General features: G+C 44.6%; 1 protein-coding gene across 1 annotated transcript in view; it reads right to left on the minus strand.

The window, feature by feature from the left end:
- mib2 (MIB E3 ubiquitin protein ligase 2) overlaps window positions 1-15,088 on the minus strand; it is a 173,406-nt gene that overhangs the window by 20,379 nt on the left and 137,939 nt on the right. The window contains exons 12-14 of the mRNA XM_078238623.1: window positions 14,806-14,962; window positions 8,636-8,790; window positions 1,553-1,679 (exon numbers count right to left, since the gene is read on the minus strand). Coding sequence (XP_078094749.1) covers window positions 1,553-1,679; window positions 8,636-8,790; window positions 14,806-14,962 — 439 coding nt within the window. The remainder of the gene's footprint in view (window positions 1-1,552; window positions 1,680-8,635; window positions 8,791-14,805; window positions 14,963-15,088) is intronic.

The raw sequence follows: 15,088 nt of genomic DNA on the forward strand, positions 1-15,088 counted from the left end.
ATAAATCATTCCTGACTGAACGCATCTTTTAACTTGGTGAGGACAAGGGTTTTGTTTTTGTTCTCCTACAAATATATTGATAGGGCAGCATCTGGTTCTAACAAAGATTTAATCCCGGCATTCAAAGGGAATTGGATAATTCCTTAAAATTCACAGGAATGTAGTGAAAAGGCAGGGGAGTAGGACCAGCGGAGTGGCTCTTACAGCGAGTGGCAGACACGACAAGCCAAATGGCCTCCTTTTGTGCTGTCGCCATTCTAAGATTCTATAAGACTAAATTAAAAACCATGAGAATTCTTTCAGTTATCTTGAGGGTGTAGCCATGCACTGTTAGCTTTCTCACTAAACACTATGATTACAATATAAAGCAACCGAAGATTGTGGGATGTCACGCGGGTATGTGCTGGGGAGAGGATGGTGGTGAATGCAAATTTGTGAGGCATGACTTGCCCTTCACGAATCCGTGCTGACTATCCCGGATTAATCCGCATCTTTCTAAGTGGTCGTAAATCCCATCCCCAAGGACCTTTTCCATCAATTTACCAACCACCGAAGTAAGGCTAACCGGTCTATAATTACCAGGGTCATTTCTATTCCCTTTCTTAAACAGAGGAACAACATTTGCCATTCTCCAGTCCTCTGGCACCATCCCCGTGGACAGCGAGGACCCAAAGATCAAAGCCAAAGGCTCTGCAATCTCATCCCTTGCCTCCCAAAGAATCCTAGGATACATTTCATCAGGCCCAGGGGACTTATCGACCTTCAGTTTATTCAAAACTGCCAGGACATCCTCCCTCCGAACATCTATTTCCTCCAGCCTATTAGCTTGCAACACCTTCTCTTCCTCAAAAACATGGCCCCTCTCCTTGGTGAACACTGAAGAAAAGTATTCATTCATCACCTCGCCTATCTCTACTGACTCCATACACAACTTCCCACTACTGTCTTTGATCGGCCCTAACCTCACCCTGGTCATTCTTTTATTCCTCACATAAGAGTAAAAAACCTTGGGGTTTTCCTTGATCCGACCCTTGATCCGACTTCTCGTGTCCCCTCCTAGCTCTCCTAAGCCCCTTTTTCAGCTCATTCCTTGCTAACTTGTAACCCTCAGTCGAGCCATCTGAACCTTGATTAGTGTAAAATATTAGTCATTAAAACATGAGCATTACTATACAATAGGTGGGACTACGTTAGCTCAGAGAGAGAGTATATTTCATTAACACTGCAATGAAGTTACTGTGAAAATCCCCTTGTCGCCATACTCCGGAGCCTGTTCGGGGACACTAAAGGAGAATTTAGCATGGCCAAATATTGTGCACATTAAAAAAATCAGAACTCAACACAAATGTCACCAGAAGCACGCAATGCACCAAGTTCCCAACATTGTTTATTGCAACAAGACTAATCTTCAGTTCTGCATATTTCTCCAATTCTACTTCAGAACATCAAGTATTAGAAACTTGCAAAAATAATTTTGCAGATATCATAGTGCTGACATGTGTTTGAGCAATTAAAATTGTTAAAAGAACATGACATGAAACTCGATTTCTACCTCTTTAATCAGCACTTCAGCTACTTCTTTGTGGTTGTTGAGGGCAGCAAGATGGAGAGCTGCAAAACCATCCTCCTTCTTCACATCCACCAGCTGCCTTGCTCTGGCTAGAATCTTCTCAGTGGCTCTAATAAAATGTAAAATAACATGAACGTTCATGTTATTTTGAGAGGAAATGCAAAGAAGAAAACAAAATAACTCCAGGACTATTAACAAATTGAAAAGACTGAACTTCCAAGTGGGCAGCACGGTGGTACAGTGGTTAGCACTGCTGCCTCACAGCACCAGAGATCTGGGTTCAATTCCCGGCTTGGGTCACTGTCTGTGTGGAGTCTGCACGCTTTCCCCGTCTCTGCGCGAGTTTTCTCCGAGTGCTCCGGTTTCCTCCCACAGTCCGAAAGACGTGCTGGTTAGGTGCATTGGCCATGCTAAATTCTCCCTTAGTGTACCCTAACAGGTGCCGGAGTGTGGCGACTAGGGGACTTTCACAGTAACTTCATTGCAGTGTTAATGTAAGCCTACTTGTGACAATAATAAATAAACTTAAAAACTAAATTGAAAATTAGTCGTGTAAGCAGTCAATGCAACGTCTTGATATAATTGTAAGAACCATGTTTAAAGAATAATATTAACATATTAATGTTGTTCTTTAAATATTAATGTTGCTCTTGTTCTTGATCAATGTTTAATCACAAGCAGTTATCATAGAATCCCTACAGTGCAGGAGGCGGCAATTCGGCCCATCGTGTCTACACTAACTCTCCGACAGAGCATCCCACCTTGAGGCCCTATCCCCGTAACCTATGTATTTATCCCCATTAATCCCCCTAACCTACACATCTTGAGACACTTACCAATGGGCAATTTACCAATGGGCAATTTACCATGGGCAATCCACCTAACCTGCATATCTTTGGAGTGTGGGAGGAAACCGGAGCACCCCGAGGAAACTCACGCAGACACGGAGAGAACATGCAAACTCCACACAGACAGTGAACCAAGCTGGGAATTGAACCCAGGTCCTTGATGCTGTGAGGCAGCAGTGCTAAGCAGCGTGCCACCCTAGTTAGAAAACGTTTATACATTAATAGCTAATCTGAATGATGTAATTCTTCAGGCATAATCTGTGAAATCTGAGGCCGTACACAACTGGCCAAATTAAACTCCTGCAACTGCAGTGTCCACGATCCTATCCAAAATAGCTGCTGAACTATAATTTTCAAATTCGTACAGAATTATCTATATATTATAATATGGTTTAATCTCAAAACCATGGTAGCGCTCTTTCAGAACAGAGAACGCACACTGAAGGTAAAGTGAAGGAGATAGAATGCCCGGTCATTGATCTGGGTGCTTTTCAGCTGATCCAGTACAATACTAAAAGTGGCAATTTCAGGGTGGGAGTGATAACACATTTCACATTACCGTGTCACACGGTTCACAGCACAGGGGACAAACAAAATACTGGCTCATTGTCAGCAAGCATAACATATAGAGGGGGGGAACACTGGAGCCAACTGAATAAAGAACTCCTTGTACTTATTGAATAAATCAGGGCATCCCAAAGATATTCAGTTAATAAATGACTGTTTACATGCAGCCACGATGTGTTACATAGGCAAACGTGGTATTGTGCACTGCAAGGGGCCACAAACAACAGAAGAGCAATGACTGGTTAATCTTTCTAGGCTGATTGATTAAAGAATAAATTGTGGCCAGGGGCATTCATCCAGCAGCGTGCTTCATACTGACTATACTAGCTAATGCCACAGTAATACAATGCAGAAAGTTTCACATTATTGCATAACAGCTGCTTTTATTGAACAAATAATTTAGAATAATGATCTCTAAGCTTAACAAATAGTACGATAAGCAGCATCAAGAAGCCTCAACAAACCAGGAGTCAATGAGAATCGGGGAAAATCTGCCCACTGATTGGAGCCTTGCCTAACACAAAGGAAGATGGTGTGGTGGTTGGAAGTCAATCATCTCAACGCCAGGACATCGCTGCAGGGGCTCCTCAGGGGAGCGTCCTAGGCCCAACCCCATTCAGCTCCTTCATCAATGACCTTCCCTCCATCATTAGATCAGACATGGGCAATGTTCAGCACCATTCACGACTCCTCAGAAACTGAAGCCGTTTATATCCAAATGCAGCAATAACTGGACAATATCCAGGCTTGGATTAATAAGTCCCACACAAGTGCTTGACAATCACTTTCTCCAACAAGACAGAATCTAATCATCTCCCCTGACATTCAATGGCATTACCATCGCTGAATCCCCACTATCAACATTCTGGGGGGTTACCATTGACCAGAAACTTAACTGCACCAGTGTAATAATTGATGAGGGAAGGGCTGTGGATGTTGTCTACATGGACTTCAGTGAGGCATCTGACAAGGTCCCTCATGGCAGGCTGATGCAAAAGATTAAATCTCACGGGATCAGGGGTGAACTAGCTAGATGGATTCAGAACTGGCTTGGTCATAGAACAGTAAGAAGTCTCACAACACCAGGTTAAACAGAGGGTGGCGGTTGAAGTATGTTTTTCTGAATGGAGGTCTGTAACTAGTGGTATTCTGCAGGGATCAACGCTGGGGCCTCTGCTGTTTGATTGATATATATATATATCTATATATCAAAGTGACTTGGAAGAAAACGTAGCTGGTCTGATTAGCAAGTTTGCAGATGATACTAAGGTTGCTGGAGTTGCGGATTGTGAAGAAGATTGTCAGAGAATACAGCAGGATATAGAGAGACTGGAAAATTGGGCGGAGAAATGGCAGATGGAATTTAATCCAGACAAATGCGAGGTGATGCACTTTGGTAGATCCAATTCAGGCGGGAGCTATAAAATAAATGGCAGAACCATCAGGAGTATAGACTCACAGAGATCTGGGAATACAGGTCCACAGATCCTTAAAAATGGCAGAACAGGTGGAAAAGGTGGTAAAGAAAGCATACGGCATGCTTGCCTTCGTCAGACAGGGCATAGAGTATAAAGGTCGACAAATTACGTTACAGTTGTATAAAACGTTGGTTAGGCCACTTTTGGAATACTGTGTCCAATTCTGGTCACCACACTACCAGGAGGTGGTGCAGGCTTTGGAGAGAGTGCAGAAAAGGTTTACCAGGATGTTGCCTGGTATGGAGGGTATTAGCTATGAGGAGAGATTGAATAAAATGGGATTGTTCTTCCTGGAAAGACAGAGGCTGGGGGGTGACCTGATAGGAGTTTATAAAATTATGAGCGGGTGAACAGTTGGAAGCTTTTTCCACGGGCAGAAATGGCAATTACAAGGGGGCACAAGTTCAAGGTAAGGGGGGAATGTTCAGTGGAGGTGTACGGGGTATGTTTTTTTTTTTACACAGAGTGGTGGGGGCCTGGAATGCACTGCCATGTGAGGTGGTTGAGGCAGTTACATTAGCCACATTTAAGACTTATCTTGATAGGCATATAGAGTCATAGAGGTTTACAGCATGGAAACAGGCCCTTTGGCCTAACTTGCCCATGCCGCCCTTGTTTTTTTAAACACCTAAGCTAGTCCCAATTGCCCGCATTTGGCCCGTATCTCTCTATACCCATCTTACCCATGTAACTGTCTAAATGCTTTTTAAAAAACAAAATTGTACCCGCCTCTACTACTACCTCTGGCAGCTTGTTCTGGACACTCACCACCCTCTGTGTGAAAAAATTGCCCCTCTGGGCCTTTTTGTATCTCTCCCCTCTCACCTTAAACCTATGACCTCTAGTTTTAGACTCCCCTACCTTTGGGAAAAGATATTTACTATCTAGCTGAACTCTGCCCCTCATTATTTTATAGACCTCTATAAGATCACCCCTCAGCCTTCTATGCTCCAGAGAAAAAAGTCCCAGTCTATCCAGCCTCTCCTTATAACTCATACCATCAAGTCCCATCTAGTAAATCTTTTCTGCGTTCTTTCTAGTTTAATAATATCCTTTCTATAATAGGGTGACCAGAACTGTACACAATACTCCAAGTGTGGCCTTACCAACTTCAACAAGAGTCCCAACTTCTGTATTCAATGTTCTGACCAATGAAACCAAGCATGCTAATGCCTTCTTCACCACTCTGTCCACCTGTGACTCCACTTTCAAGGAGCTATGAACATGTACCCCTAGATCTCTTTGTTCTGTAACTCTCTCCAGCGCCCTATCATTAGCTGAGTAAGTCCTGCCCTGGTTCAATCTACCAAAATGCATCATCTCACATTTATCTAAATTAAACCATATCTGCCATTCATCAGTCCACTGGCCCAATTGATCAAGATCCCGTTGCAATCGGAGATAACTTTCTTCACTATCCACTACACCACCAATCTTGGTGTCATCTGCAAACTTACTAACCATGCCTCCTGTATTCTCATCCAAATCATTAATATAAATGACAAATAACAGTGGGCCCAGCACTGATCCCTGAGGCACACCGCTGGTCACAGGCCTCCAGTTTGAAAAACAACTCTCTACAACCACCCTCTGGCTTCTGTCAAGAAGCCAATTTTGTATCCATTTAGATACCTCACCCTGGATCCCGTGAGATTTAACCTTATGCAACAACCTACCATGCAGTACCTTATCAAAGGCCTTGCTAAAGTCCATGTAGACAACATTTGCCTAAATGAGTACAGCTCCAAAAACACACAAGCTCAACACCATCCGGGAAAAAGTGGCCGTTTGATTGGCACCCCATCCACCACCCTCCAACATTCACTGCCTCCAATGATGCATAGTGGCAGCTGTGTGTACCATCTACAGGGTGCACTGCAGCAATTCACCAAGGCTCCTTCAACAGCACCTTCCAAAGCTGTGATGTCTACCACCTAGGAGGGTAAAAGCAGCAGATACCTGGGAACACTACCACCTTCAGGTTCCCCTCAAGTCACACACCACCCTGGCTTGGAAATATACTGCTGCTCCTTTACTGTTGCTGGGTCAAAATCCTGGAACTCCCATCCTAACAGCATTGTGGATGTACCTACACCACATGGACTGCAGCGGTTTAAGAAAGCAGCTCACCATCACATTCTCAAGGAGAATTAGGAATGGGCAATAAATACTGACCTAACCTAGCTAGTGGCACTCACATCCATGAATGAACTTTCTAAAAAAGACCACTGATGTTACATTGTAAAAAGCGCCTTTATGGAAAATGTGGAAGAATTTAAAGGCGTCAACATGGATTTCAGCAAAGCCTTTGATTAGGTCCCAGATGAGACACTTATAAAGGCGGCAAATGCACATGGGATACAGGGTATTTGATAAAGTGGATCCAAAATTAGCTCAGTTGTTGGCGACAGAGGGTGATGACAGAAGGCTGCTTTTAGTGACTGGAAGCCAGTGTCCACTGGAGTACATAGGGATCTGTGTTGGGTCCCCTATTATTCACCATTTAAATAAATGACATGTATGGGGAGTAGGATTAGTACATTTGCGGATGACAAAACGATTGGCTGGGTGGTTAACAGTGAGGCGGAGTGTCTTGGGCTACAAGAAGATATAGGTTAGATGGGCAGATAAGTGGCAGATGGAATTTAACCCTGGAAAATGTGAGGTGCTACACTTTGGAAGGAGTAATTTGATAAGAAAGTACTCAATGAATTGCAGGACACTAGGGAGTTCTGAGGAACAAAGGGACCTTGATGTGTTTGTCCACAGATCTCTGAAGGTGGAAGGGCATGTTAGTAGGGTGGTGAAAAGGCTTTTATCAATCGAGGTATAGATTACAAAAGCAGGGAAGTCATGTTGGAGTTGTGTAGAACTTTGGTGAGGCTACAACTGGAGTACTGTGTGCAGTTCTGGTCACCACATTATCGAAGGATGTGATTGCACTGGAGGGGGTGCAGAGGAGATTCACCGGGATGTTGCCTGGGACGGAATATTTAAGTTATGAAGGGAGGTTAAATAAGCTTGGCTTGCTTTATTGTAGCAGAGGGTGGATAGGGAACAGCTGCTCCCCTTAGTTGAAAGGTCAGTTACAAGGAGACATAGTTTCAAGGTAAGGGGTAGGAGGTTTAGGGGGGATGCAGGTAAAACGTTTTTAACCCAGAGGGCGGTGATGGTCTGGAATGCGCTGCCTGGAAGATAGGAGAGGCAGGTTGCCTCACATCCTTCAAAAAGTACCTGGATGAGCACTTAGAGTCATAGAGGTTTATAGCATGGAAACAGGCCCTTCGGCCCAACCTATCCATGCCGTCCCTTTTATTAAACCCCAAAGCTAGTCCCACTTGCCTGCATTTGGCCCATTTCCCTCCAGACCCATCTTACCCATGTAACTGTTTAAAGGCTTTTTAAAAGACAGAATTGTACCTGCCTCTACTACTACCTCTGGCAGCTTGTTTCAGACGCTCACTACCCTGCGTGTGAAAAAATTGCCCTTCTGGACCCTTTTGTATCTCTACCCCCATACCTTATGCCTATGCCCTCTAGTTTTAGACTCCCCTACCTTTGGGATAAGATATTGACTATCTAGCTGATCTATGCCCCTCATTGTTTTATAGACCTCTATAAGATCACCCCTCAGCCTTCTATGCTCCAGAGAAAAAAGTCCTAGTCTATCCAGCCTCTCCTTATAACTCAAACCACCAAATCCCGGTAGCATCCTAGTAAATCTTTTCTGCACTCTTTCTAGTTTAATAATATCCTTTCTATAATAGGGTGACCAGAACTGTACACAGTTGACCAGAACTGTACACAGTTGACCAGAACTGTACACAGTTCACAGTACACTGTACACTTGGCACATCATAACATTCAAGGCTATGGGCCAAGTGCTGGTAGGTAGGTTAGGTGTTTCTCACAGGTCGGTGCAGATTCAATGGGCTGAAGGGCTGGTTCTACACTATGATTCTGTATCCCTGAAATCTTGATTAACATTTGGAACTCTTGTATTTAGGGAAGAACGTGGAAGCTATCTGGGATTGCAGTATCTGGGATTGCAGTATCTGGGACTGCAGTATCTGCTCTGTAATGTTTTCGGATTAGTGATTGTAATTTCCTTACATTGCATTTTGCAGGATATTTACAAAGACCAATTTGCAATACATTCTGCCGGTTCTTACGGTTTGTTGCCTTTTAAGGCTGCGTGGTGAAGCAAGTTGAAACCACGATTATTTTGTTGAGTGAAGTCAATGTTCGGCACCTCTGTCAGGATTTCAATAATGTCTCTATAATCTTTCGCAATTCCATCATGCAAAGGGGTGTCTCCATATGAATCCTGGAAAGGTCAAAACAGCAGAGTTGAGGATAGGTTCACCAAACCCACACATTTAATTGATTCAAAGAATGCCTGTGGTTAGCCTTCCCCACCAGCTGGACACAAATGGGATTGAAATCGTGGGTTTGGAAGTTGCTGCTGAAGGAACCTTGTTGAGTTCCTGTAAGGTTTCTTGTAGATAGTATTAGATTTGATTTATTATTGTTACATGTATTAACATAGTGAAAAGTATTGTTTCTTACGTGCTATACAGACAAAACATACCGTTCATAGAGAAGGAAAGGAGAGAGTGCAGAATGTAGTGTTACAGTCATAGCTAGGGTGTAGAGAAAGATCAACTTAATGCGAGGTAAGTCCATTCAAAAGTCTGACTGCAGCAGGGAAGCTGGTACATGACCTCAGACTTTTGTATCTTTTTCCCGACGGAAGAAGGTGGAAGACAAAATGTCCAGGGTGCGTGGGGTCCTTAATTATGCTGGCTGCTTTGCCGAGGCAGCGGGAAGTGTAGACAGAGTCAACGGATGGGAGGCTGGTTTGCATGATGATTGGGCTACATTCACGACCTTTTGTAGTTCCTTGCCATCTCGGGCAGAGCAGGAGCCATACCAAGCTGTGATACAACCAGAAAGAATGCTTTCTATGGTGCATCTGTAAAAGTTGGTGAGAGTTGTAGCTGACATTCTTCTGAGAAAGTAGAGGTGTTGGTGGGCTTTCTTAACTATAGTGTTGGCATGGGGGGGGACCAGGACAGGTTGTTGATGATCTGGACACCTAAAAACTTGAAGCTCTCGACCCTTTCTACTTCGTACGCACTGCTGCCACTGTTCATTGGTGGTGGAGGGAGTGAATGTTTGTGGAGGGGGTAGCAATTAAGTGGGTTGCTTTGTCCAGGATGGTGTTGAGCTTTGAGCGCTGCTGAATCTGCACCCATCCACACAAGTGAAGAATGTGTCACTACACTCCTGACTTGTGCCTTGTAGATGGTAGACAGGCTTTGGGGAGTCAGGAGGTCACTTACCCACTGCAGGATTCCTAGCCTTTGACCTGCTCTGGTAGCCACAGTATTTAAATGCCTAGTCCAGTTCAGTTTCTGGTCAATGGTAACCACCTGGAGGTTGATGGTAGGGGATTCAGTGATGGTAACATCATTAAATGTCAGTGGGTGATGGTTAGATTCTCTCTTGTTGGAGATGATCATTGCCTGGCATCTGTGTGACGTGAATGTTACTTGCCACTTAGATATTGTCCAGGTCTTGCTTCATTTGGTCATGGACTGCTTCAGTATCTGAGGAGTTGCGAATGGTGCTGGATATTGTACAGTCATCAGCAAACTGATTTATGAGGCTGGAAGGTCACTGATGAAGCAACTGAAGATGGTTGGGCCTAGGACACTATCCTGAGGGACTCCTGCAGAGATGTCCGGGAGCTGAGATGATTGACCTCCCCAACCATCTTGCTTTGTGCCAGGTATGACTCCAACCAGTGGAGAGTTTTCCTCCTGATTCTCATTGACTCTAGTTTGCTAGGGCTCCTTGATGCCACACTCATTCAAATGCTGTCTTGATGTCAAGAGCAGTCAGTCTGACCCCTCACCTCTGGAATTCAGCTCTTTTGTCCATGTTTGAACCAAGGCTGTAATAAGCTCAGGAGCTGAGTGACCCTGGTGGAACCCAAACTGAGCATCCACATACAGGGCATACCTGGGCAGTTTTCCACATTGCCAGGTAGATGCCAGTGTTGTAGCTGTACTGGAACAGCTTGGCTAGGGGTGCAGCAAGTTCTGGAGCACAAGTCATCAGGACTATTGCCAGAATGTTGTCAGTGCCCATAGACTATGCAGTATCCAGTATCTTCCAGTGGACGGCACAGTGGTTAGCACTGCTGCCTCACAGCACCAGGGACCCGGGTTCAATTCCGGCCTTGAGTCACTGTCTGTGTGGAGTTTGGACTTTCTCCCCATGTCTGCATGGGTTTCCTCCGGGTGCTCCGGTTTCCTCCCACAGTCCGAAAGGTGTGTGGGTTAGGTTAATTGGCCATGCTAAATTGGCCCTGGTGTCAGGGGATTGGCAGGGTAAATAGGTGGGGCTGTGGGAGTAGGGCCTGGGTGGGATTGTGGTCCGTACAGACTCGATGGGCCAAATGGCCTTCTTCTGCACTGTAGGGATCCTATGATTCTTCAGCCATTTCTTAATATCACATGGAGTGAATAAAATTGGCTGAAGACAGACATCTGTGATGCTGGGGACCTCAAGGGAGGTTGTGATGGATCATCCACTCAACACTTCTGGCTGAAGATTGTTGCAAATGCTTCAGCCTTATCTTTTGAACTGATGTGCTGGGCCCCTCCATCATTGAGGATAGGGATATTTGTGGTGCCTCCTCTTCCAGTGAGTTGTTTAATTGTCCACCACCATTCATGGCTGGATATGGCAGGACAGCTTAAATCTCATCTGTTGGTTGTGGGATCGCTTAGTTCTGTCTACTGCTTGCTGCTTAAGCTGTTGGCATACAAGTAGTCCTGTGTTGTAGCTTCACCAGGTTGACATCTTATTTTTAGGTATGCCTGATGTTGCTTCAATAATGCCCTCGTGCACTCATGAGGTGCAGGGTTGAACCAGGGTTGATTCCCTGGCTTGTTGGTAATGGTAGGATGGGAATCTCCCGGGCCATGAGGTTACAGATTGCGGCCGAGTACAATTCTGCTGCTGCTGATGACCCACGGCTCCTCACAGATACCCAAGCTCTGGTCACTCACTCCCAGTATCAGGATTCTCATTCACCCTCACACAAAATCTTGCGGTCTCACAGTGGTGAGGGTGAGCGAGCTCTGAGCATCCTGAGACTAGGAGTGAGCTACTCACTCACTCACCCAAATATTCATCCTCATTTCACACTTTATTTTTGGTTCAGGAAGTTGTTCCTTTTCCATATTCGGTTTTTAAAAAAATTGATGTTTAATGTTGTGCCAAACTTTATCATTCTGAATTCTGTTCATCGCCCCCCCCTCGAGTGAAAAAAAAATGTTGAAATGTGGCTCCCCATGCGAATAGGTTGGACAAGCCTGGCTTGGTGCAATCCTGCAGTTTACAGCTCTCATTCTCCACAATTATTCACACATTTGTCAGGTATGTATGAGTGTATCACATGACATACACTGCAAACCAAAAATTAATTGATGTGCGGCTCGACATGTTTAATTATATTGATGGGAATGTCTGAGGAGCTTTGATATCCTTGACAGAGCTTTCCAGTGATGAACGTTTAGTGATTAATTGATAGGTTAACGTTTTGAATGGCAAGAAAAGGATGAGGATCATATTTAAATTATTCAGATGACAACTGTTCTCATTCCTACGCACTCAGGGCTGATTAACGATGGCCTGGAGCCCAGCTCTCAAACTGAAGTATCGTTAAGCAATTTTTCTTTACACAGAGGGTGGTGGGTGCCTGGATCTCGCTGCCGGGGGAAGTAGTGGAAGCAGATATGATAGTGACTTTTAAGAGGCGTCGGGACAATACACGAGTAGGATGGGAATAGAGGGATATGGTCCCCGGAAGGGGAGGGGGTTTTAGTTCAGTCGGGCAGCATGGTCGGTGCAGGCTTGGAGGGCTGAAGGGGCCTGTTCCTGTGCTGTAATTTTCTTTGTTCTTTTAAAAAGAGGACTAGGTAACTCTGCCCTTTTGTTTTGGGAGCCTATGATCATATCAAGGCCAGCCTAATCCCCTCACTGTAGCCTGCAAAGTGAAATTAATTTGGGAAGTTTCCTAATGGGCATGAAACCGTAGCACATAACTGTTCACAATTTAACTAGCTTAAAGTGTTCAGATGTTACCATCTTTACTTCAAGGGTTGTTTGTGATATGGCATTCCATGTTGTAATAATATTACATCTCACCAGTCAATAGAAATAATTTTGTACAATATGCCCCATGTATGAAATAAGGACAGGTTAATAATATATTTCTAATGAAGGCAGTAAGGTTTGTGCAAGTGGAATCCCAATGGTGTTTGTTCAATATGTTTATCCAAATTTCACCAGCAAGGAAGGTGTGCTTTTAGACTGATTACCTTAACTGTAGTAGGAAAATTCAATTTCATTGAATCATAGAATCCCTACAGTACAGGAGGAGGCCATTCGGCCCATTGAGTCTGTACCGACCACAATCCCATCCAGGCCCTATTACCGCAACCCCATGCATTTACCCTGCTAATCCCGTGACACTAGGGTCAATTTAGCACGGCCAATCAACCTAACCCGCACATCTTTGGATTGAGAGGGGAAACCGGAGCACCCGGAGGAAACCCATGCAGACACGGGGAGAATGTGCAAACTCCGCACAGACAGTGACCCGAGGCCGGAATTGAACCTGGGACCCTGGCGCTGAGAGGCAGCAGTGCTAACCACTGCGCCACCCTGCCGCCCCTTTTACTCATAACACTGGAACATTAGTTATCAATTCAGGCTGGATATAATTTTGCACCTTAGCCAGAGACTGTTCTTGGGGCCATTACTCTGGATTTTCCCCCACTTTTCCTGGGTTATGGAGGGAAGAGAGTGGAAATTGCAGAGGCACTGCCATAATCTTTCAGTCTTGGGGGCTGGTGTCGGACTGGAGAATTGCAATAGTTTAATAAACCCTTGTTTAAAAAGGAGTGTAAAGCTAAGCCCAGTTACTACAGCCCAGCCAGTTCAACTTCAGTGGTGGGGAAACTTCTAGAAACAATAATTTGGGTCAAAATTAATAGTCACATGGACAAATGTGTTAAATTAAAGAAAGCCAACAGGGATTTCTAAAGGGGAAATCCTGTTTCAGTAACTTGCTGGAGTCTTTTGAGGAGGTACCAGAGGGTCAACCACAGCGATGCTCTAGATATGGTCTACATGGACTTCCAGAAGGCATTTGTTACAGTGCCACATGGAATAAGAGGGACAATAGCAACATGGGTATGGAATTGACAGAGCGACAGGGAACAGAGTAATGGCTAATGGATGCTTTTCATGCTGGAAGAAGGTTTGTAGTGGAATTCTCAAGAGGTTAGTATTGGGACCCTTGCTTTTAATGACCCAGACTTGATGTACAGAGCACAATTTGAAAGCTTGCTGACTTGGAAGCATTATGAGCTATGAGGAGGATACCGTAGAACTTCAAAAGGACAGAGACAAGTTAGTAGAATGGGCGGACAAGATGAAATTCAAGCAGAAATGTGAAGTGATTCATTTTAGTAGGAAGAATGTGGAGAGACAATATAAAAATAAATTCTAAAAAGGGTGCAGAAGCAGGAGGTTTGGGAACATGTGTGCATAAGTCATTGAAGGCTGCAGGCATACAGTATCCTTTATAAATCAGGGCATAGAGTACAAGAGCAAGGAGATTATGTTTGAATTTGTAAAAGACACTAATTCAGCCTCAGCTGGGTATTGTGTCTTGTTCTGGGTGCTGCACTTTAGGAAAGATTGAGGGAATTGGAGAGAGTGCAGAAAAGATTCACGAGAATGCTTCCAAGGATGAGGGGTTTCAGTTATGAAGATGGAGTTGGGGTTGTTTACCTTGGAGAAGGCAGAGATTTATAGAATTCTTCAAAATCATGGAGGTCTGGTCAGAGTAGATAGGGAGAAACTGCTCCCATTTGTGAAAGAAGTCCCCACTAGAGAGGGCACAGATGCAAAGTAATTTGCAAAAGAAGCAGGAGTGCTAGGAGGAAAGACCTATTTGTGCAGCGAGTGGTTAGGGTCTGGAATGCACTGCCTGGGTGTGTGGGAGAGACAGGTTCAGTCGAGTCATTCAGAAAGGAAGGATTTACAAGGTTACAGCGAGAAGGCAGGACAATGGCGCTCAGTGAACTGCTCACTTGGAGAGTCGGTTCAGAACACGATGGGCCAAATGGCCGCCTTCTGCACAGCGTTTAGACATTACTCCCATCAAATAACCAGACACTCACAATCCTAGCACCAAAAGCCTTTCACTCTTTCTGGAAGTTCGAGTGAGTGAAGTTACTTGCGACTGTTCTCTCACCTGCAGGTTGACATTGCAGTTATATTCACAAAGTGCCCGCACCACTTCTGTAAAGCCCTTGTTCACTGCGATGTGCAGGGCAGAACATGTCGAAGCATTCAGCAGATTGACATTTGCACCTTTGCCGAGCAGCAGCCTCGCCACCTCTGGCTGGTTTCTGTAGAAAACATGCAAAAAACGTACTGTCAGAGACCAAGCCGTTCAGCTTGTTATTCCGGCCTCATCAGCAGGAAACAAACTTGAAGCAGTTCCTGCACACTTCAACTGAACACCTGATAATTTT

Source organism: Mustelus asterias, chromosome 22 (assembly GCF_964213995.1).
Source record: "Mustelus asterias chromosome 22, sMusAst1.hap1.1, whole genome shotgun sequence".
In the NCBI taxonomy this organism is placed as follows: Eukaryota; Metazoa; Chordata; class Chondrichthyes; order Carcharhiniformes; family Triakidae; genus Mustelus; species Mustelus asterias.